This window comes from Melospiza melodia, chromosome 8 (genome assembly GCF_035770615.1).
Source record: "Melospiza melodia melodia isolate bMelMel2 chromosome 8, bMelMel2.pri, whole genome shotgun sequence".
Taxonomy (NCBI): Eukaryota; Metazoa; Chordata; class Aves; order Passeriformes; family Passerellidae; genus Melospiza; species Melospiza melodia.
The window spans coordinates 15,684,668-15,708,691 of record NC_086201.1 but is presented as its reverse complement, the minus strand read 5'-3'; the positions used below and the strand labels follow the sequence as shown (position 1 = coordinate 15,708,691).

The 24,024-nt window shown below is 57.9% G+C and overlaps 1 protein-coding gene across 2 annotated transcripts in view; it reads left to right on the top strand.

Annotated features, from left to right (window-relative positions):
• NHEJ1 (non-homologous end joining factor 1) overlaps positions 1-22,735 on the top strand; it is a 42,537-nt gene extending 19,802 nt beyond the window's left edge. For both annotated transcript variants that reach the window (XM_063161919.1, XM_063161917.1), the window contains exons 6-8: positions 21,567-21,684; positions 21,926-22,029; positions 22,293-22,735. In XM_063161919.1, the coding sequence (XP_063017989.1) occupies positions 21,567-21,684; positions 21,926-22,029; positions 22,293-22,373 (303 nt within the window). In that variant the 3' untranslated portion in view covers positions 22,374-22,735. The remainder of the gene's footprint in view (positions 1-21,566; positions 21,685-21,925; positions 22,030-22,292) is intronic.
• Positions 22,736-24,024: the final 1,289 nt, after the last annotated feature.

Below are 24,024 nucleotides of genomic sequence, written 5' to 3'. Positions count from 1 at the left end.
ACTATGTGGCATTAAGAAAACTTCAAGCCCTTTCTCCCCCCCCTCTTTTTTTTTTTTTTTTATTAGTGCTACATAATATAGTAATTGTGTGACTAGAAGGTCCCCCCTGTGCCTGCCCGGGTTCACAGGCCTGGGTGTGACCTTGCGCTGCACTGGCCGAGCACGGGAGCCATGCCCAGGGACTGCTGTGCCCAGGGACCTGCCAGCCTCACCAAGGGGATGCAGGTGGCCTGCAGAATCCTCCATCGCAGAGCTCTGCCAGGATAAAAGGCTTACATCCCTAAAATCCTTCCCAGCGGTGTCCCTGCTGGCAGCAGTGCTTGGCCGATACATGTTCTGTGGTGCTGGGAGCTGTGGCTGCTGGACGAAGGCACTGATGGATATTGGGGAAGAGGGATGAAACCTCTAAACTTGTCCCACAAAAGCTGCCCAGTGCCTCTGCAAGCCCTTGGGCAGGGTCTGCATCTGGTGGTGCAGAGTAGAGTGCCAGGAGAATTTCAAGTGCCCCCCATCTCCTCCATCTCTCACCCCCCTCTGGCTGCTTTGCTGCTGAAGTTCCCCTGCATGGCCCCCACCTGCCCCACTTTATTTATTTTATTTATTTATATTGTGGGACAGCCCAAACTGCCCCCCCAGCCCCAGCACTAGGGGATTGGACCCCAAAGGAGGAACAGCTCGGCGGCATTTGCATCCCCATCACTGGCACGCTGCTGCAGACTGGATGGATGTCGGAGCCGCGGAGATGTGGCCGCGGTGGGTGACAGGGACGCGGCAGATGGCGCCCTGGTTCCGGTCGCCGCCTGCCTGATGGGCGGTGGCGGCGGGGCTGCGGATCCGGCACGGCACCTCCGCACCTCGGGCACTGCATCCCGCATCCACAGCATCCCTGTGTCCTGGCACTGCATCCTGCATCCACAGCATTGCAGCTCTGTATCCCAGGCACTGCATCCTGCATCCACAGCACTGCACCTCTGTGTCCCATCCTGCATCCACAGCCCTGCACCTCTGTGTCCCATCCTGCATCCACAGCATTGCACCTCTGTGTCCCATCCTGCATCCACAGCCCTGCACCTCTGTGTCCCATCCTGCATCCACAGCACTGCACCTCTGTGTCCCATCCTGCATCCACAGCATTGCATCTCTGTGTCCCAGGCACTGCATCCTGCATCCACAGCCCTGCATCTCTGTGTCCTATACTGCATCCACAGCACTGCACCTCTGTGTCCTATCCTGCATCCACAGCACTGCATCTGTGTGTCCCAGACACTGCATCCCACATCCACAGCACTGCACCTCTGTGTCCCTGGCATTGCATCACCCTGGCTGCAGCCTCTGTGACAGGGGGGCTTGAAGGCAGCAGGGCTGGTACCCACATTGTGCTGTCACCCTGGTCAGAGGTGCAGCAGGAGCTGAGCAGGCTATCATGCAGCCAGGGAGCTTCCCCCATCACTGCAGCATCAGCCCCTTGTGGATTAGGAGCAGGGGTGTGCCTGCAGCTGGTCTTGCCCTGGTCTCCCTGCTGCAGAGGTCCCTCCATGCTTACTTTGTTCAGGTCAAATGAATCAGGGCAGATGCGTGAGGTTAGGCTTCAAATTCAGGGGTTGTTGGCCTGTTTTTTCTTTTAGGAAGGCCACAAGAAGTGAAAGGTTTTGGTGGGAGCAGCAGAGAGCTGGGGCAGGGCAAGGACTGGAGCCAGCTGAGTGCTGCCCAGCACAGTGTGGGGAACAAACAGCATCAGTGGCTGCAGCACATCTCCTCTCATTATTTATTGCTTACTCCTCAGAAAGGGCTTCTGTTTGCCTATTTGTTAATGATTTTGCTGCAAAATCTGTTGATAGAGAGATCAGAAATTTTACTTAAACCTCAGCTCTTGAAGTGATGGTACTGCTCCATCAACCATGCTCATCCAGTGCTGGCTCTTTCATTCCAGCTGGGGTCAGCAGTTGTTCTCTCAGACATCAACACCACTGTGGGCTGTTGTCATCCAAAGAAGAGACCTTTATCCATTTCCCCTCTGCTGCCTTTCACTTGTCACTTTGATAGCTCATCCTCAAGCTGCCTCCAAGTTCAGGGGTACTGCCAGGGTCTCCCCACAGCCAGGTCTCCTGCCTCTGCCCATAGTGAGGGCTTGGGCTTCTGGGAAGCTCTGGCAAGGCTTCCTGAGACCTGCACAGTGGTCTGTCCCCTGCAGCTCCACAGAGATGTCCCTGTGTTCTGGAGGCTTCCCTTGGGCTCAGGGCTCAGCAAAGCTGCACAGTGAGAGCCAGGGTGCCCTTCCCCTGGCTCCTTTTCTGTGCCAGCCTGTCTGGGCAGCTCCCAGTGCTGCTGCCTCCCCTGCCTTTCACTTATGTGTTTTTACGGCTCAGAGGGAGCCGTCCTGCCCCAATTCCCCGCATGCTCCTAATTTCATAGTTCTCTCCATATATCCATATATATCCATATGGCATTTGATACAGGTTTTATGGGCATTTCCATACATTTTACAGACACAGCCATTACAGAGCCAGGTTTCACCCGAGAAACCTCAGGGGAGCAGAGCACTGAATCGCCTTAGTCTTGGCCCCAGAACAAGGCTCTCTTCTCTCCCTTGCCGGGGCTGCCGCTATCAGCGCTGCAGAGGGCTGGGGGATGGCTTGGGGCTGGTGTGCCAGCCTTGGGAGCCAGGATGCTGCCTGCAGCCTCATCCATCCTGCTGCCTGCAGCCTCATGTGCAAACCCCAGGGCTGTCATTCTGCCCTTTGCTCCCTCTCCAGATGGATGCTGCTGGCAAGGGACTGCTCTGAATTCAGGACCACAGTCTGTGTGGCTGGGTTGCCAGTATCCAGCCTGTGTGCCTGGTGTTGGGCTGTACATCCAGCTGGCTGTGGGGACTGGAAGCCCCTGGCTGTGGTGCAGAGAGTGATGCCATCCCAGCTCTCAGGGCAGGGACACCAGTGCATAAGGCTCTGAACTGCAGCTGCTGCAGTGCCTGCAGAACATCTGACCTCTGACGCAGGGGCTTCTGGCTGCCAGAGGGGCAGAAAACACACCCAGGTGCATGCAGCTCTCTGCACGTATTTTGGCCTGCCACAGAGGCTGCCAGCACTGCTGTAATGCCCAGCACTGCACAGGGGCTGATTGTGTTCCCAGCACAAGGGAAGAAGCCTTGGATCTTGTTTAAAAAGAAGTTGGATGGCATGTGTCTTCATCTTCACTGTGGCCAAACCCTAGAGCAGCCTGAAGTGCAAATCTGAGGCATCACCATGACATTGACATGGTCTCTAGGTGCTGGGCTGTTGAGCACTGTCTGCAGGGGAAGATGGACTGGACAAGTCCATCCAGGATTGCATGCACTTAGCACCCCCACAACCTATGGCTGCTTGACAGGGGCAAACAGCAGCATTTGGCCTCACTTCAGGACCCCAGCTCTCCTGGCCTTGCGCTGGACTGATGGGATGAGGAATTTTCCACCCTGTGTGTGAATTCGCATTTGCAGGGCAGATGCCCATTCCCACCCAGCACTGCCTCAAGGACTGCTCCTTGATGCTCAGCCATCCTAAACACGGCTGTGGCATCATCCAATCCAGCCCTGCATGTGAGCAGTGCCCTGGATCAGCTATTAATAGCAGCTCCCCTCTCCCCTTTCGAGGGCTGGTGGGAGTCCAGGGTACATCCCACTCTCTTTTCTTGAACAGATCCTGAAAGCAGTAACCATTTGTGGCTTCCCCAGCCAGCATGTCTTTCCTTGGCCTCCAGCATGTTCTATTTTCTGTGCTGTTTACTGTTCTTCTGTGGGCTGTCAGGTTTCCACGCTGGGGGAAGGCTTGTAAATGGGGGGTGGGCAGCGAGTCCGGCCGGAGTGGCCACGGGAAGGCAGGGATGGAGGAGCACAGACATGGCCTTTATCACAGCCTAGGGGATGTGTGCCTCATAAATCCAACCCAGGCAGATAGGGGATAAATCATCCCAGCTGGGACACTGGTGGTTACCCATGGTTAGAAATTAACTTTGTGTTGGATGGCTCCCAGGCTGTGGGATGGGAAGGGAAGGCTGCTCTGGGCAGTGTGCCTCCTGCCTGGACAGCCCTGGAGCCAGGCTGCAGGCAGGCAAGGAGATGCCCACTGCTCTGGCCCAGGCAGGCAGAGCTGGTGGGCACAATTAAAGCCAGAGTGATGAAGCAAACACGCTGGGATGGATACTGTGGATGAACCTGTGCTGTGGGTGACGATGCTCTGGAATTCACTATGACCTGCCTGGACTTTGGCACTTGGATAAGTGTCTGTAGCCACTGCACTCGTCATCGTGGGGCTGCAGCACACTGGGCACTAGGACTGGTCTACATCAGAGGGGACAGGGAGGGAAGGTGGGAGGGAAAAGGCAGCAGGGTGTGCTTTCAGGGCAGGAGAAGGTGTGTGCTCACAGCAGGACTGTCACCTTCCCCCTGCAGTTTTGGCAGAAATGGAAGCTGCATCTGGTATCACAGCAACTTCCAGGCTGGGGCAGTCTCTGGCCTGGCTCTGTGCCTCTGAGGGTGGGAGGAGGCAGTGAAGCCCACAGACCTGTTTCACTTTCCCTCTCTAGCTGCAATATCCTTCTAGCCCCAGTTCCCCTTTCTCCCATCCCTAGTGTTCCCTGCCCAGCTCCATGAACATCCCCAAACTCTACTGTGTGGAGGGCCAAGGTTTCCATCACAGCTTTTTAGGTATGCAACTACAGCAACCTCTTCTTCTGCTCAGGTCAAGTGCCCACAGCTGGGACCGCGTCCCTCTTGGAGTCTCAGAGCACCCACTGAGGAGGAAGAGGGGAAGGGGCAGGGGTGATGAGGACACCCCTCCTGCAGTGGGTCTCCAGGCATCTGGCTCCGCTCACTCCTGGCCAGCTCTCTAATAGCTCCCCAGCTTTCCTTTCTAATGAGGCTCTAATTGGAAGCCGGTTGTGCTTCCCTTCCCCTCCTCTCAGAGCTCTCCAGTCCCAGTGCTGCAGGGTGATTAAGCTGAGGTTTTGGGTTTTTTTAATATGGCAGAATTATTTTGGAAGGGCCAGGATCGTTACATGACGGGCTTCTTGAAAAACCCCAGGCTTCGCCTTTCAGACGAGGCCTTTTCAAGTGGTTTTGCACAGTACACGTCTCTGGGCAGCGACCGTCTCGAACAGTTACTGTTAATTATAGATGCCTCTTTCCCGCTCGCCCATTACTCAAAGGATTTTTGTGTGTTTTAACAGTGTTTTACATCAGCCTGAATAAGACTCTATTCAGTATTTCCAAGAGCTGGAACTTGGGCATCCCCTGCTGTATGTGTCGTGCTCTCCTCCCCGCATCCCTGGGGCCAGGGACCGGGCAGCCAGCATGGGCACAAGCCTTGCTCCCGCTGCCCAGCCAGTGCATGCACTGCTCTGGATGCTCTGGATGCTGTGGATGCAGGAGCTGTGCCTGCTGCATGCACACTCCCTTGGCACCCTTCTGGCTATGTATGGCCTTGGGTCTGCATTCTCAGCTCCTTGGGCCATCTCCTGGATCCACCCTCCATCATCCTTACACTGAGCTCCACTGCCCGCTGGTGCAGGCTCAGCCACACCATGTGCTCACATCCGTGTCATCCTCTTTGCCCAAGGATTCAGAGCCAGCTGCAGCCTCAGGCACAGTGGTCCCATCCTGGTCTCCTTGGGATGTCCAAGGTCATCTTCTCCTTGCTGAGTTCCAGGCCAGTGTGTTCCCCTTGCATTAACACAGTAGCTGGGGCTGTTCCCCAAGTCCTCCTTCATTGCCCAGCTATTCAACAGCAACTTACTGCACTGATGTCCTTGACAATGCTCTTACCTCCATGCCATCCCATTTGTACCCTCTGCCTACAAAAGCCACCATTTATTCCAACTTGCCTCCTCTGTTTTACCTTAGGTGTAGGCTGTGAGAAGAGCTTGCATCTTCTCCCATGACACCCAAGCTGGTTTAGGCATCCTTCTTGTGGAAACATCTCATCTTAGGTGTTTTCCCATTCCCACTTCAAACCTCCCAGATGCTCAGCTGAGCGTGCTGGTTCCTTTGGAGAGTTCTGGTGGGTTTGAGAGGGGTGATTTCCCAGTGCAGAGTGATGCTGTGCCTTCTCTCCAGCTGCAGACTGCTGGTGCTTCTGTTCCTGAAGCAAGGTGAAGAACCAAGCTCTGGGTCTCCCTTGAGAGATGGGAACTCCCCCCCTGCCAGGCTGTGCTGAGCACTCCACAGAGAGGGCACAGACTTTTGAGCAGAGCCACCTGCCCAAATGCTGGGCAGCTAGGCTTGGCACTGGGTGCCCCTGCCACTCTTTAGTCAGTGCAGAAGTCTAGAAGGGTTGGAAGATAAGGAGCAGCACCAGGACTGTTCTGCTGACCAATTTCACAAGGCCACAGATGACAAGAGCTTCCCCTGTGTCCTCTGTGAGCTGGTAGCTGCTCCCCCAAGAAACCATAAGTTGGAGGGAAAAAGTGGAACCTCACACCCACCATCCATCCTCCTAAAGGCTTGAGTGGGGACTGGGGACTGTGAGGGGGCACAGTGGCATTGTTCAGGCAGAGCCACATTTAGGGAAGGGGGGGATGCACCTTGTTTGGGCACCTCTGCAGCCCTTACCTCCTCCACCTCAGCATACAGGGCACTGTGGTCAGGCCCATTTATAAAGCTGGTAAATATATTGGCAGAGTTTGTGTCCCCTCCAAAGGTCAATATTTGTGCAGAGTTTAATTTTAACTTAACAAGCAGTTGTTTGCAGAGGCTGCCCTGTTTGTGTGTGTGTGTGTGTGTGTGTGTGTGTGTGTGTGTTTCCCCAGTGCTGGGTGCCCGTGGGGAGCAGTGTGAGTGCTGGCCTGTGTGCACTGACTCACCGGGGTGCTCAGGGGGTCGGTGACACTCCCCGCTCCCGCAGATGCTCCGGATGCAGGGGCAGCACTGTGTGGTCCAGGAGATAAGGTCCAGGGTCTGTGGCTGAGTCTATAAATGCAACCCACAAACCTCTCCAGGAGGTGACAGTGGGCAGCGTGTGCCCTGTGAGGCTCCCAGGGAACAGCAGCCAGTGGGGACAGTGGCTTTCCCAGCCTGTTCTGACCGGTGCTCTGGGCTTGCTACAACCTCACAGCTCCCAGTCTTGCCCCTTCTGAACCCGGGTGGCTTTTGTGGCTCTCATCCATGTTCTGGCAACATGGGTCTCCCAGCTGAGCACGTACTGTTATTCTAGTATCACTGCCCATGGGGATTTATACCCGCTGCCCACAGTCCCACCCCACCAGGTAAGGCAAACCTGCATCCCACATGCACCTGCAACACCTCCCCGAGGCTGGTGGCTCCTCTTTGGGAGACCTAGAGCTGAAGTGCTCCTGTGCTGGCAGGGAAGAGGGGAGAGGTTCTGGCCTGGTCTGTGCCCAGACACCCAAGGCTTCTGTTTCTGCTAGACCCAAAGCTCGTCTAGCTGAGACCCCAGGCTGTGCTTTACCCAGAGGCAGGTACCCTGTCTGGGCTTGGGGACAGGCTGTGACACTCATTCACTCCATAGCATCTCATGCCTTGGAAGAGAGGCCGGGATCTCTCAGTGCCTGCAGTGCATCCTGGCATCCTGGGGCAGGATAGGTCAACAAGCTGGATCCAATACCTTCCCCCAGCCCATCTTGCTCACAGCACAGAATGTGTTGTCTGTGGGTAAATGGGAGAACATCAGTGGGAACAGCTCTGGCTTCAGGAGTTTTTCCAGCAGCCTAGAGGCAGGAAGGGGGGGTGCAGCTGGGGGAGAGGCAGCGAGGACAGAGCCCACCATCCCCGCAGTGCGGCTGCTGAGGCTCCGTGTTTTGCAGCCTGCCTTGTGGGCGCTGAGGTTTGGTTTCCTTCTCTCGACTCTTTTCCTCTTCCTCGCCAGGCCCCGGGGCTGCTGACTGACCTCAAAGGGAAAAGCAGGCTCCGAGGGACAGCAGCAGGGATGGGCAGGGGTAAACACGGGGCTGGGGCCGGCCAGGCAGTGGGTGATGGAGCTGAAGTCATGGCGTGACGTCAGGCCTGTGGCTTTGGGGACAGCCGTGGTTAGGCTGCTCAAGGAGGGGCGGCTGTTTTCCTGCAGCTCCGCCGCTTGCTCCTGGTGCCCGTCTAACTTATAAACTTTAATGGCCAGTTTAAAAGGTTCCTGCCATGGGCACCTTGTTGCCAGATTTAGGTTTTTAATTTGGAAACTTTCCCCTCTGTGGTCAGAGGAGGAAGGACTTGGGTCCGCTCAGGGCCAGTCATCAGGACACGCGGGTGCCAAAGAGACAATCCAAAAGGACCGTGCTGCCGTCACTGGTGTCGGGACGGGGCTGGCCAGCACGGGGCAGACGGGCTGCAGGAGCCCCCTGCTCCCCTCCCGCTGCCCACATATCGGTGGAATAAATTTAGCTCCTCCTCCGCCGCTGGCTGGGGAGCACCGTCAGCTGCCACCTGCTCCTGATCTGCACGGTCCTGCCCCTCGGGCCCAGGGGTCAGCACAGCTCTGGGCTCTGTGGGCAGCATTCCCATCCTGCAGCCCCCAGGGACCCACAGACCCCGGCTCACAGGGGTGAGCATTAGGCTGCAGCCACGTTTGCTTCTGCAGGTGCCAGCAGAGCCGGGGTTAGACACAGAGCCGGGGTTAGACACAGAGGTGGGGTTAGACAGAGCCAGGGTTAGACACAGAGCCAGGGTTAGACACAGAGCCAGGGTTAGACAGAGCTGGGGTTAGACAGAGCCAGGGTTAGACAGAGCCAGGGTTAGACACAGAGCTGGGGTTAGACACAGAGCCAGGGTTAGACACAGAGCCGGGGTTAGACAGAGCCAGGGTTAGACAGAATGGGGTTAGACACAGAGCTGGGGTTAGACAGAGCCGGGGTTAGACACAGAGGTGGGGTTAGACAGAGCCGGGGTTAGACACAGAGCCAGGGTTAGACACAGAGCTGGGGTTAGACACAGAGGTGGGGTTAGACACAGAGCCAGGGTTACACAGAGCCAGGGTTAGGTACGGACATAGGATTGTGCACAGAGTCATGCCTGGATGTACTGCTTGGCAGGAGGATGGGATGCAGGGCCAGCACTACAGGAGACACTGAGGGCATGGCGCTGCTGCTCTTCTTCCTCTTCCTCATGTCTCACCTTCCCTGAAGCCCTTTGGCAGCCCCTGCCAGGTGTGGCTTAGCAGAATCACATTTCCCTACTGCAAACTCGGCTCTCCTCTGCCTGCAAAGACTCAAGAAACCCTTGCAATGCTCAGGAGTTGTTGGGTGCTGGTACACGGAGTGAGGCCTAACTCTTGCAGTCAACAGGGAAACCGGCCTGTAAGCTTGATGGGAGCCTCCCCACAGTCTTTCCACCCAGCCCTGGGGAGAGCAGGGACATCTTAACCCCCCCAGCTGCTGCCACTGGGGTTACTAACCGTGGGGTCCAAGGAGTGACCATGGCTTGGCTGGGTCTCTCCTTGTCACCAGATTGGTGTGGTGGGGCTTGTCCATGTGTTCGTGCTGCACAGGCTGGATGTCAGAGAGCTCTGCATGCTCTGGTCCAGCATGCTGATGTGATGGGCTGGATCAGAGCCCATCCTGGAGCATCTTAGCCACTAGGAGGGTCCAGGACTTTGCTGGGGGTCTGGGGAGATTAATGGCAGACAAGATGGCTGGCTTGGCAAAAATCAGCACCCAGGCGTTGAACTTCCCCAGGGTGGGCACCCAGAGCACTATAAATAGCACATGAAGCCAGAGGAGCAGAGGAGTGGCCCTGGTTTACCAGCACTTTCATACCATGGCTTTCAAGTGGTTCCCCTGCCTCTTCCCCATGAGCCAGTGGCACATCTGGGCCTCCAGTGCTGTGCCACGTGCTCTGCGGCCGCCGGGGCTGGTGCCACGTGCCAGCCCTGGGGCAGCCCTGCCTTTGCCAGCCCTGTAATTGATTCCTGCTCTCCTGCATGGGTGGAGGCTGCAGATGTGTACCCTGGTAGGAGGCAGTGGGCTGTGGGCACCAACTGCAGGAGCCAGCCTGGGCAGAATGAGGAGCAGCCCAGTCCTCACCTTGGCTGTGATGTCGACTTGAAGAATTGCCTTTTGAGCTTCCAGATGTTTGAAGAGGTCTCTGCCAACCTTAGTTCCTGGAGGCAGGGCATTTGAGGGAACCCTGTAACCCACTTTGGGGCTGCTGGAGGAGCTGGGGTACTATTTGAGATGATGGCAGCTGATGGCAGTGCAGGGTGGGTCTGTAGAGGTCCCTTGTTATTCCCCCTGAGCCTGCAGAAAGACCTGGCCAAGGTGATGGCAGGGGATTAAGTTGGGGAGGATTTTGTAGCCTGGCACCATATAGAAGACAATATATTTGAGCATGTTATTGTGAATAAGGTTGAAGACAGATCAATTTTTAGACTGGAGAGTGATGGTGTTCCAGGAGAGAGGGACTGCAAACAGATGAGATCTTACATGAGCACAGGGCAGCTGGAATCAGATGTCCTTGCTACCTTGTTTTCCGGTGCTGCTGATGACAGCTAGTGCTAAATGGAAGAAAACTCCTAGAAAAATAGGCATGAAAATGGTGAGGCTTTTAAAAACACTGTATTTAGTCAAAGGGCATGGTTTTGCTGTCTGGAGATGGCAAGGGGTGGGTGAACCCTTCTGAGCAAGGCAGGCATGAATGGAGAGAGTGAGGTGATGAGTGGGCAGGGGGCTGGAAAAAGAAGCAGTTGTCAGAGCTGAGGAGGTCTTTGCTCCTCATTGCCCGAGGGGAAGTGGTGAAGCTCTGAGCATCTCCCAAAACAGGCTGGGATCCCCGCCCTTGGAAGTGAGCAACTTGGGCTGCAGCGCCTGAACCTGGCAGGACAGAGATGGAAGAGGCTGCAGCAACAAGGGGAAATCTGCCTGCCCAGGTGGAGTGGCACAGCATGAGGCAGGGTTGGGGCCACAGCTCCCAGCTCCCCCAGCCCTCTGTGCCCCCCGAGGGAGCACCACAGGGACCCCGTCCCTCTCTCCAAGGGCGGAAAGGGCCAAGGTGCCCTGACAGAGTGTTTTATTCGCAGCAGGTGCCTGAAATCCAACCGTGGTGGTGCAGTATTCCCTCCCCTCACCTGGAGATGAACCCAGCTTGAGAGCATGGCTGTGCAGGGTCAGGCCCTGCCGGTGTTGGGGTTGCCCTGCCACAAGCAGAGCGTGTCCCTGGCAGCCTGACGGGCTGGTCCTGCCGCGGGAGACAGGCGCGTAATGCCTGATTTCACAGCACTGGCATGCTCTGTTTGCTTGTGGCAATGATCTCTCCTGCCCTGTCCAACTCCAGCCCTTGGCCAGACCCCAAGTGCAGCTCTGTCAGCTGGGATTAGGTACAAGATTTGGGCTAAAATGTCTTTGCTCTTGGCTGGAGCAATGACAGAGGGGGGAAAGGTCAGCCTGCCATCTCTGGAGATGGAGTCCCTGCCCTGCCACCAACCCAGGTGTGGCATTCCCCAGAACTGCCTTCAGCCCTCACAGCCAGCACTGGGGCTTTGCAAGCCCCACACAAAAGAGGAGGAGGAAGGCAGAGATTCCCCCATCTCTCTGATGCTGAGCTTGACCATGAGATGGTCATAGGTCCCTGGGCTGTCTGGAACAAACCAAGAGAAGGAGAGAGGAACAGGAGTGGTTCATACAGAGTCTCCCATTTGCTGTGTGCTCCCAAAGTGCTCCTTGCTGTGTCCAGCTTGTTCCAGCAAAGCCTTGTCTGAGAGCAGGATGTGTGCAGCAGCAGCCCCCTGCCCTCAATGCCTCCAAGAAGAGAACTGGGGGTGGCTTGGCAGCAGATAAGCAGTGATGCCCTGTGGGATGGCTGGCAGCAGAGCAGGATCTGTGACACCCTGCAAACTCCAGCCTTGGACTTACAGGAGCACTCTATCTGTGTCTCCCTACTGCACAGTGCTGACTCCAAGCCAAGGTTCCTTATCACCTCACGGCGAGGTGCACAGCCCTGAGCAGCCCTCCGTGTCCCTGCAATCTCGCCCTCTCTCAAAGTGCTGCTTCCTGCTTGTCTTGCTGGACCCCGGCTTTGTTGGCTGAGCTTGCTTAGCTTTGACAAAGTTTATAGTCCTGGAATGCAGAATGGCTGCTGGCCTCCCTCCAGCCTAAACATCCCCACCCCAGCGTGCGACAGGCGCTGATAAGGGGCAGTGCCACAGCAGGCAGGTATCTCGTGCCCAGCCCGCGACCTCTCGGCCACACGGCCTTGAAGGATGTCACGGCTGTCATCTGTCACACGCGCGTGTGTGTGTGAGCACACGAGCTTCTCCCATCCCCAAGAAATGTTCTCCACATCCCTGGCTTTCTCTCCAGGCCAAACCCACATGCACGTTGCCCGAAACCGACTCCGAACAGACTCCTTTGATGAGCAGGGCTTAAATATATATTTGGCATTCCAGCGGCAGCGTGCCGAGCGTGGCCAAGGGTGTGAAAGTGTTTGCTTGACAAACTCCGGGGGCTCTCGCCTCTCTGCTGGCTCTGGGGATTTGCAGGAGAGAAATATCAAGGAATTTTTCACCTCTCTGTTTTGTTTTGTGTTTTTATTTTGTTTTCCTTCTGCGAGTGCATTTTTAGCTCTGGTGAAAAGTGCCTGATTGACAGTCATAGAGACTGAGTTCCCTCTCTTTGGGACAGCAGGAGCAAACACGGGAGAGGAAACAGCCCTGAGAACCTTGCACTGAATGTGGGGGCTCCCATCTCCTTTCCACTGTGCCTGTTCCCTCCATGAGTCCAAGGAACCGATTTGGGTACCAGCAGGACAGAGATGTCCCACATCCTCGGAGTCCCAGGCTGTGGTCTTCTCAGAGCTGGCTCTTTTGCAAAGACCCTCTCTCTGCTGAGGGCAGTGGGTTCCAGTCACCACTCAGCTGGCCTCAGAGAGCTTCAGCACCACACTGTGGGGACACCCGTGCCCATTGCTCCACCGAGGATGTCCCAGCAATGTCCCCCCATGCTGTGGCACCAGCCTGGGGTACGTGCTGCTCTCAGGCACCTTTGGGGTTGCGGAGGGTTTGTCACCTTGTGCCTCTGGGTGGGGAGATGGGGCAAGTGGAGCAGAAGAGTGTCTCCATGGGCAAGTTGCAGATGGACAGGCTGGTTGCTTGCAGCCTCCTGAAATGATGCATGAGGTGTGCTGGGGGAAAGAAGTCAAAACCCTGAGTTTCACTTGTCACTCAGCTCCTTCTGGGCTTCAGCCTGTGATGGGGCAGGAAAGGCAGCTCCATCACCAATTTCCATGCGACACGGGATCCATGGAGGGGCTGGGATGTGCAGAGCAGACCAATGTGCAGAGCTGGAACCCTGGGCTTGGATGTGAGCCCGGACATGTATCCTGCATGGGGAGGAGGAGGAGGAAGGCAAATCTTCCTCATTAGTCCAGCCACTGCATCCCGCACCTATGGAAAATGGGGAGGGGAGCCCTGGGCAGTGGATTTGGTTTCAGGGCCCATGTCTGCAATGCCTGCCAGGGTAGCCTGAGAACCTGGCTGACTCCTGGGGAGGGGGCTGAGGGGGCTGCACCTGTGTGTTCCCAGCTGTCCCCAGTGTAATCCTTTATGAAAGAGAACCCTCTGCCCTGCTGCATCCCCACTGTCAGGTCACAGTGCTGCCTGACCCTAAATCACCTGCCACTCCCCGCCTGATGGATCACCATGGAAAAAGGGGTGCTGCCCCCAGACCAGCAGAGGAAAAGGGTCTGGGGTCTGTGGGGCAGAGGTCCAGACTCTGGAGGCTGCAGAGCAGGGGTTAGGATGCTGGTAGTCTGTGGGGAGAGGCTCGGTGCCCAGCGACTGCAGGGCAGAGGTTGGTACCATTTTGCAGAGGGATTGGGCTGCTGTGAATTACAGCTGCTGAGAAGGGGATATGGAGGGATTGTGGAGCAGGGTTTGGGATCCTGGGGGGCCATGAGTTTGGGGGCAAGCTGTGTCCCTGGGGTAAAGGCAGGCTTGGCTTGGGCTCCTCGAGGTTCCCTTCCTGGCCCACTGAAGAATCGCTGGCTTGTCTGAAGGATCATTGACCTGTGGATTTCCTGGGCAGCAAGTCCCTTTCATGTGGCCGCTTGCAAACTCTCATGACATCACCACGGGCAGCTCCTCCTGGAGACAAACCCAGTGCTTTTTAGGGTTTTGCCTTCCCCCCTCCCCAGGCTGTGTGTTTTGGCCAGGGGGGACCCGGCGAATCACGTCCAAGAGCAGCCACTCTGGCAGGGAGATGGTGCACAGGGCTGGGGGCAGGGAGAGGGCAGAGTGTCCCCCCCCTACTGAATAAACATGGGCTGGCCAGCGATGGAGGGGGCTTTTCCAGCCTGGACCACACCCCGGGGGGCTATTTTTGCCATGAATGAAAGGGCTGTGTGCTCACAGGGCAGGCTGGCCTCCTGCCGCCGCTGCTGCGCATGGAGAGCTCTCCTGACACTCAATCCTGCTGCCTGGCCGGGGACCAACATCTGCACTGAGCACAGCTGGGCACTGCCCCTGGGACACCTGGGCACCTGGCACAGCTGGGCACTGCCTGGAGGGACACCTGGCACAGCTGGCACTGCCCGTGGGACATCTGGGCACCTGGTACCAACTGGGCACAGCCTGGGGTGACACCAGCAGGCTGCCATGCCTGGGAAGCACGGTCTGTCACAGGGCAGAGGGAAGTGATGGTGACTCAGTGGCTGTGCCAGCAGCAGTGCCAGGGCTGCTGGGGCATGTTGGACCCAACCCTGGTGGGGCCATGTGCCCGGGGACGTGCCCGAGGCAGCTCAGTAAGCCCTGCTGCCCCCTGCCCCACGCAGAAACGCTTCCTGCTGCAGTTTCGGGTCACAATGGGGCAGCATCCCCAGGGGCTGCCCCTGTGGCTGCACCTGTGCTTGGGAGGAACTGCAAAGCCACAAGGGTGGAGCAGCTGCCTCCTGCTCAGCCTTGGTCCCAAACACACCCAGATTCTCCCTAAAAGCCCCTAATCCCACCTGGCTCAGCACCAGCTTCCTCTCTGGGCCCTGTTAGCTCAGCTAATCCCCTGTGTGCCAGGTTTAGGGATGTACTGGGTGCAGTATTTCCATGGCTGCTCCCCTGTCATCCCCAGATTTTGTTTCTCAAGGATTATGAGGGCTGCTTTGCCAGTTCCCAGCTCTGACCCACACTCCAGCTGCCTCTGCCAGCCCCAGTGCCCCACAGGTCCCAGGGGACCCATGAGTGCTTGTGCCCATGAATGAGTGGCCTCTCCTGGCTGGGTGGAGCCGAGGTGCTGGATCCCACCCATCACTGTTCCTTATCACCACACAGCATCCTTGTGATTCACCAGGTGTGGCTCCCTTTCCATCATCCCACTTTGCAGGAAGTTTCCTGGCCAGCCCCCCATGAGCTCTGTGCAAGAATAACAAGCTGGGATGAGCTGGCTGGCCTTCCTGAGCAACCCTACAATAACAGAGCAGCGCAGTGTGTCCAGCTTTCCTGGGCAGACAATAATAAACCCGCATGAGCTGGCACACTTTGCGGAGGAACCCTACAATAATAAGCCGGGATGATGTGTCCATATTCACCCAGTCAGCCTAAAATAACAGGGCAGTGTGAGCCACCCAACTTCCTCACAGATAAGTGGGGTCTCTGAGCTGTCACTCTGGGAGAGGAGGCATGCTGGCCACCAGGTTTCCATGTCTTCTGCTCTTGACCCTGGAGGAGGCAGCCTGTGTCAGTGATGGGTCAGGCTGGTGGAGGGGAAGGCCATAGGTACTATCAGCCTGCCTTCTTGGAGGCAAATCCTCACTTAGTCCTGGCATGCTGGGACCTGCTACACTTCAGGGCATTCTCCTTGTCCATCTCCCTTGCCAAACTGGCACCCGGTGCCAGCTTCCCCAAAGGCTCTCCTGCTGTTATCTCATGGACTGCTGGACAGGAGGATAAACACTCATGGTCAGGCTGGAGCTGAGAGTGCCACCAGCAGCTGCCACCAGACCCTGCACAGCAAGGCCCAGCATCTGCCAGCACTGCCCAGGTGGGGAGGCAATGCTAGTGCTGGGCACAGCTCTTTTTCAGGGAGTTTGTTGGCACTTGGGCAGGGGGAGGGCTTGGATGCCCATGGGTTTGCTTGGCAGCATGGCAGGAGGGCCTCTTTCCAAACGGATTTGGGTAGGGCCTGCCCACTAGGGCTGGAACCACTCACCTCCCCCAGGGTCTGTGCCAAGCCCCAGGCTGCTCCCGCTGGGTCGGTGCTCACATGACTGGGGAGGAGATGCTGCAGCCTCCTGCCCTACCTGTGCTCTGCCGCTGGCCCTCCTTTCCCTGGATTGATCCCTGTGGGTGCAGCAGCGAGAGGGCAGGGCAGAGCATCCCTCCCTCTCTCCATGGGGATCCAGCATCCTCCCCGGCGTGGCGGCGGCACAATGCAGAGCCCCCGCTGCACCACGCCCTCGCTCAGTGTCTGCGAGAAAGGCTGTAACCCAAGGCACAGGAACAGCACAAGGGGAAAAGAAAAGGGTATTGAGCGGCGGGGCTGCTGCGGTCGCGGGGCAGCATAGACTGCTGGTTGTTAAGCGAGTGGCTCGCTTGCAAAGGCTGCCTTGATGAAGTGTGAGACAGCACTTACGGAGGGACGCGGGCAGGCATTCTCGCTCCATCTTCCGCTCACAGTGCCGCTCTTTATGTGCCTGACATTTGCTCGCTGGAAAGGCCCCTGAAGTCAGGGGGAAAGGAAAACATTGCAGGCAGCAGGGCCAGAACGGTGCTGGGAGGAGTGCTGTGCCGTGCCGTGCCGTGCCGGGCTGGGCCGGGCCGGGCTGGGCCGGGCTGGGATGCTCCTCTGTCCCGGCCCCACCACCCGCTCTTCCCCGGGGTGACCCCTTCACCTCTCAGCAGCTCTCCGGCTGCCTTCCCCAGCCGGCACCGCCACTTCCTCCAGGTGTGCTCAGCCTGGCTGCCTGCCTGCCTGTGCAGCCCTGGCCATCCTGCCCCTGCCTGCTCCAGGGCGGGCTGGCAGCGCCGCCAGCTCTGCTGCTGCTGCTGCTGCTGCTGCTGCTGCTGCTGCTGTTGCTGCTGCTGCTGCTGCTGCTGCTGCTGCTGCTGCTGCTGCTGCTGCTGCTGCTGCTGTTGCTGCTGCTGCTGCTCCTGTTGCTGCTGCTGCTGCTGCTGCTGCTGCTGCTGCTGCTGGTGCTGGTGCTGCTGCTGCTGGTGGTGCTGGTGCTGCTGCTGCTCCTGTTGCTGCTGCTGCTCCTGCTTGCCCCCTGGAAGTGTATGACGGGGGATGGAGACAATGACAGAGTGAGCTCAGAGCTGGTCCTTTAGCCTCCTGCTTCTGGGGCATGCAGTGTCCCAGCAACTGCTGCAGGCTTGGGGGTTGCAAGTAGATCTAAGGGCCGGAGGAGCTGGGAAAGGGCATCAGCGGTCAGTGTACAGCACCTTGGGGTGCCTGGAGGTGGCTTTGTCCCCAGGGAGAAGGTCACTGCCCCATAAGGAAGCTGGGGCAGGAAACTGGGCTGATGTGGCCTGCTTCATCCCAGGGAATAAGCACTCCCTTTCCCTGCCCTTGATACCGGCTGGAAGGGGACAGTTCAACCCTCTCTATCTATGTTCTTGCAGACAGATCCTCTGCTGCTGGCAGAGGATGGGTGAGCATCTATCTGGATTCCAGAGGGGGCCTCTCCCTAGCCTGACATTGGCATAAGCATGGGCAGAGATGCCCAGCACAGATCCAGCAAGCCATTCCAGCCTCATTCCCAGGAGCATGCACAAAGCCTGTGGCGGGGTAGAGTGCCAAGGGCAGCCTGTGAATGTGCCAGCCACGGAGCCCTTCCCCTGCCCACCATGGACTGCCACAGCAGCACCAGCCTTCATCCATGCCAGTGTGTCAGGGCCGTGCCTGGTGCCAGAGAGCCACTCTGCCATTCCTGGTCTGTCACTCCACCACGCCGCTTCCATGGAGCCCACCGGTGGGGGCAGCCTGGGGAAGCCATCCTCCCCCTTGGCACACGCCCCTTGGCTCCAGCCCCGGCAGGAATTATTAAGTGTGCCCCTGTGGAGCATGTGCTGAGGCTGGCCACGGGAATGTGGGCAGATCTGACATACAAGCCACAGCAGCCAGGCTATAATTTCCAAACAGGCCCCATTCGCTCTGTTTTCCAGTTAAAAATATATTAAAAAATAGGAATGTGGGATTTGTAGTGAAGAATGTTGGTAACCGCTTCGAATGTCTGGTGTGATAATGAAAGGGTCAGTCCCCAGCTTTGAGCGTGACCGATTTAGACTCTGGTGCTTGGCAGTGCTGCGGGGGCCCAGCATGATCCAGCCTGCCTGCAAACCCATCCTGGGCCAGGCAAAGGTGATGCTTCTGTGCTCAAGGCATGGTGCTGGGCAATGTGCCCCTTCTGCTCATACTGTCAAGAGACCATCCAAATTGCTGTCCCTTTTGGCCCCTTGAGACGGGAGTCTAGGCAGGGGGTGGGGAAATGCAGAATGCCTTGGAGATAGATTTTGTACCCTGCTGCATCTCTGTACTGGGGTGCAGCCCCATAGCTGCCCACTGGGTTGGGGGTCACTGAATGGGGCTGCAGCCCAGCTCCCCCTGAGCTGCCCCTCCACACTGTGGGCTTGCTCTCAGTGTGATGCCAGGCACCTGCCCCCCCGTTGGTGGGTACACTGCTCCCCCCTCTCCCCCAGCTCACAGTTCAGGCTGTGCTGTGGAGTCTCCCGCAGCCTTGAGTCCCTCCTGATACTGGGGCAGCCCACTTGGCCTTGTGGCCAGGTAGTCATAACAGGCCCGACAAGCCATGCCAGCTGCCGAGGCATCGCTCCCTGGTGCCTGGGGAGTGGCGTGGAGCAGCCCAGCCAGCACTCCCCCGGCTGCCAGCTCTGCTCTGTGCCTCCCCGGACCTCAGACATCATGTTTATCCTGGAGATGGGTAATCAGGGAAAAACAAGTCACCAGAGGCCAGGGCTGATGTTGCAGTGGGGCCAAGCTGTCTGCAGCAGGCTTCAGCTTCGGAATGGAGCAGTGGGGCAAGGAGGAAGGGGAAAACCAGCTGTAGCCAGGGCTTGTCCCCCCACCCAGCCCTTTGGGGGACACTTCGTTGTCCCTCTCAGCCTTCAGGGCCATCAGGTGGCCGGTGGCTGGCACAGCATGCTCTGCTCCCTGCTGAGTCATAGCTGTGCAGGGAAACGCTTCCAGCTCTGGTTATAACCCATTTCCCTCCGGGGCTGTGAAGCGCAGCCTCCCAGTCCCGCCGCGGGCCAGCTCCGGCCACCCCATGGCCCTGAGCCCGCGGGCTGCAGCCGCCGGGAAGGGCAGCGGCAGGAAGTGGCTGCTGACTCCCAAATTCCACCCTGGGCCTGCTGGAGCTGAGCCCTTCCCGCAGGCGTGGGCAGCAGGTGCCCTGCACCTGCAGACCCCTGTGCCACCCCGGATGCCCAATGCCCCTGGTGGCGCTGGGCACTCTGCTTCCAGTGCCTCCCCACGGTGCCACATCAGTGGGGGGCTGTGTGCAGCTCTTGGGGACACTGGGTGGCTGCAAGGATGGTTTGCCCCATCCCCAGGGACATCTGGGCAGCTCAGCTGGGGCTGAGCACTGAGTGAGCAGCTGCCCTGCCCAGATCCTTGCTTGAATGCTGTGAAGTGGAGCAGCCTGGGCAGCCCTGGGGCTTGGGGCACATGCCAGATGCCCTCCTGAGTGGGTTGGAGCAGAGGGGATTGGGCAGCACCCTGCACCTGCAGGCACAGCCTGCCCCATTGCCCTGGCATTGCCCAGCCCCGTTGGTGGCAGGCAGAGGGGACGAGCACCCCGAGCACTGGCACCCAGGGCTGGCTGGCTCTGCAGGGGACTCTCCTGCCCTCCGGGGGCACTGACCCACGCAGTGCTATCTAGTACACTTTGCTCACTTCACTGCCATTCCTGGCTTTCCTGGGAGCTGCTGTTTGCTTTTCTCTGAATTATGACTCCAGCTTGTGCCTTTGATCTGGGCTGTGTTGGCCACCCGTGACCAGGCCCTCTTCTGCCTTTGAAGTGCACTCACCTTCCCAGCCTTGGATGCTGCTTTTGCAGCCTTGGGTGCAGCCCTGGCTCTGGGGTGAGACACGCAGGGCAAGAGCATCCTTGGGGTGCCCCAGGTGCTCAGCATCCCTTCTTCCCTCTGGGACCTTGTGATGAGCCAGCACAGCTAACAGCTGGGAGGCCGGGCACTGAGGCATTGAGAGCTGTGCTGGCCCAGTACCAAGCAGTCCCAGGGATGCAGGTGGGATGCTGGTGGGATGCTGGCAGAAGAGCATCGCTCCCTCCAGTGGCAGTGGGCAGGGACAGAGGAGGTGACCTGCATAGCAGCTGGTCAAAAAGCAGATGCCAGTGCATTTTCTGCTGCCAAAGGGTTTTCATGCCTGTGACTCCAGCAGAACAGATGAGACCTGCACGGAAAGTGTCTGGCAGCAGCCAACCCATCCTGGCATCAGCCCTATCCTGCCACCCAGTCTGGCAGGGAGCAGTGAGGAGGGCTCAGCCTACCTATCTGCCCCTGGGAAGCTGGGGTCAGGCTTTGGACTCTGGCCTTGAGTGGGTCTGAGCGTCCCCATCCCCTCCCCACTTTCCTGGCCAGAGAGGATCCTACCTTATCTGTTACACTTTGTTCTCCTGCTGTCTGGGCGTGGAGCAGGGCAGAGATTAGTGTGTTCAGACCTTTGGCACACACACACACACACACACACACACACACACACACACAGAGGCACAGGCACACAATCAGCCATGCGTGCACCCACAGCCACGCTCGTGTGCACACTGCTGCACTCACAGTCCCTGTGCACGTCATCATGGCACACTCACCTGCACTTGTAGGCCCATGCTGTGCTCCACACCCCCCCCAGCACTCCCTCCAGGGCACATACCCCTTTCCCTTTCCCTGTGCATGTTTGTTTGAGCACTGTGAGCTATGCTATGTTCCCAGTGGAGTGTGGCACTTCCCCAGCCTGCCAAGATCTCTCATGTGCATCAGCACAGCCCAGCAGAAAAGGTGGCATCCTGCTGGCAAGGGGTGCAGGCAGGAGGAGGGGGGCTTCCCAGAAATAAAAGTGCGTGCAGGGAGGCAGGAGCTGTTCTGGCAGACTGGAAGCAAACCTGGGCATCCCTCATCTCACTGTCACATCATTTTCACTTTCTGTGGGGCCAGCAGAGATGCCTTCTGCTGGAGGCTGTGGTGGCAGGCAGGGGCTATCTGTTCCTACCTCTGATTAGCTCATGTCCCTGCCCAAGGTTCACTGTCCATACTCACAGGCTACAGCCCATGCTGCTCCAGGCAGGGCAGCCACGGCCCTTCCAGAGCCATCTTATCTCCAGCATTTCATGGATGACCCAAAAGCCTCTGCACAAGGCATCTGAATGGGAAGAGCAGGTGTGTGGAGGTGTGCACGTGTGTGTGTGTCTGTATGTCTGTGTGTCTGTCTGTCTGTGGATGTGCAGAGCTGGGAGCAGCCACATCCCACCCAGTGCCAGAGCTGCCTGTTCCCACAAACTCTGCTGCTGCACTGCTGGGGTGAAACAGATGTAGCCTGACAGGCAGAGGGGGGCACAGCGCCTCTGTGCCCCACAGCATCCCTGTGGCAGGGTGATTTCCTGGCAGTGATGGTGTCTGTGCTTTCTCCCGCAGACCCTGCCCCGGATCTGCAGTGCGGGAGAAGGGCAGGCGTTTGCCTCTGCTCTGCAGCAGCTCTACACTGCAGTGACACAGCAGGAGCTCAGGCAGGCTCGGAAACGCCATTGCTCTGGTGAGGAGCTCCCTGGCTGTGGATGGGGGAATGTGGTGCAGCTGTCCCCTCGGCTGCTGAGCCCCATATCCCAGGGTAAGGGAAGTGTGGTCCCACCAACAGCTCACCCCATGCAACAGTGTCCCCCTTGCTCTCCGCCATGGGCTAGGCTCCCAATCCAAGCACAGCTCCTGGAGTGGGTTTGGGTAATGCCCCATGCTCCCTTATCTCAATCCCAAATTGCATCTTTTTCTGGTACCAGAGGATGACGTGGATACAGCACCCACTGCAGAAACCATGAAGCACCCCCATTCACCTGCTGCATCCCAGGAGGATGAAACAACATCTTCCAGCGAGAGAACCTCGGTGAGTGCAGCTCTAGAAAGTCTCTCTGTACCAAAGGCAAGGGGCCCATATCTCCTTTCCCTCCTCTCATCCAGGATGGGCTAGGAGTCTCAGCTTGGTTCCTAGCCCATTCTACCCCATCCATCCTGAGTGTGTGATTGCACATGTGTGTATATTCTGCCCTCCCACGACACAGATGTCAGGAATGTCACTGCTTGCACACTTGCACACATCCCGCATGACTCGCCAAGGTGGAACTGACACTGCCTCCTCTTTGTTTCCAGCCAGCCTCCTCTCCAGCTCAGAAGCCCCGGCTGCCTGCAGCCAAGGCCAAGCCAAAGAAGGCAAAAGGGCTCTTCAGCTGAAAGATGGCCGCCATAACTGATGAGGTCTCTGCTTCCCCCAGCATCCAAGAGAGGCAGTGCAGACAACCCATGCATCGACTGCTCTTCTCTGCATCTCCTCACGGGCCCTGCCCAGGTCATGGTCCCCTCCCATGATGTCTCCAGTTGGGGAGATGGAGCTCCTTTCTTCAACAGTGTTTCAGGAAGCAGCTTTTCTAACTCTTCCCTGGTGCAGAGTTTGCCCAGGCTTCCTCTCATGGCAGAACCACTGCTGGACCTGAGAGAAGTGGGAGGGATGCTGCCAGTGGGTGTGGGGCAGCTGGGGCTCTGGCAGAGCTGTGGGGTTTGGCTGCTCTTGGGTGGATTTTCAATAAAGGGCTGTGTCTGGGTGAGATTCCCTCTCCTGCTCTGTCCCACCAGGCCTGTAGTGTCTAGGAAGGGATGTAGCCTTTGGTGCTGCTGAGTCCCCCTCAGGCCAGTTCTGATGTCCCAGGTGCTTGCAGTGACTCTGGACAGTGAGGTGAGGGCAGCTCATGGCTGTGGCACAGCACACAGCTCCCAGCCATGCTCACCCTGAGCAGCAGTGTGTGCTTTGGGGTGTGCACCAGAGGATGCCCAGATCATGGGGACACAGCTGAGGGGGCTGGACCGGTGTTCTTGTCCCATACCAGGATGCATACCCCGTGTGCTGGTGCTGGCAAAGGCCCTGATAGGCTGAGGGACACCCTGCATTTACAGGCACCTCCACCACAGTTATTGGGCAGGTGATACTGGCTTGACCCTTGCTTTGGCCTCCAAGAGCAAGAGACACCCAGAACACTGACACACTGAATGCTGGGAGCAGCCCTGGAGCAGGTTGCAGATGCTCCCTGGACACAAAACACCACATCCATCCCTTCACACTCCATCCATCCATCCATCCATCCATCCATCCATCCATCCATCCATCCATCCATCCATCCATCCATCCATCCATCCATCCATTCCTGCTCTCCTCTTCCAGCCCCTGGGTCCACAGGTTTCCTTTCAGGGACCCCCTTCCTGTGCCCAGCTCAGGTCTGAAAGCAGCAGGCAGGGAGCCAGGCAGCAGGCAGGCTGCAGGCAGGGGTGCTGCCCTCCTGGACAGGGACCCATGCCCCCAGCTGCCCTGCTCCCTGGGGCTGGGCCAGCTGCAGTCATGCTGCCTGCTCTCCTGGGCAGCAAGGGGGAAACAAAAACATCCGGAGCAGTCCCTGTGTCTGTGGAGGGGAATGAAAGGGCCTTTGCTGGGCCACAGCCCACCAGTCCCAGTGCAACCAGTGGCTTTTTATATTTCCTTTCTGAGGGAGCAGCATGCAGGGCAGGGTGGGTGGTGGGAAGGGAAATCCATGGGATGGGGAGCTTGTGCCGACTGCCGTAGCTTATGTATCCTGCATTTTCCCATCTGCAAACATTTTATCTTGGCAGCTTTGAGCCTGCCTGCTGGGCACTTGCCCCCAGGGAGGGTCCTGCTGAAGGGTAGGACCAGGGCAGCAGGAGCTTAGCAGCTCAGCAGTTTCTGTATCTTCTGTCACCTGGTTGTCCCTGGTGCAAGCCCTGCTCCATCCATATGCACTCCATCTCTGGTGCAGGAGCTGCTCTGTTGTGAGCCTCATCCCTCAGCTCTGTGCTGGCTCTGGGGTTTGTGCTGTTC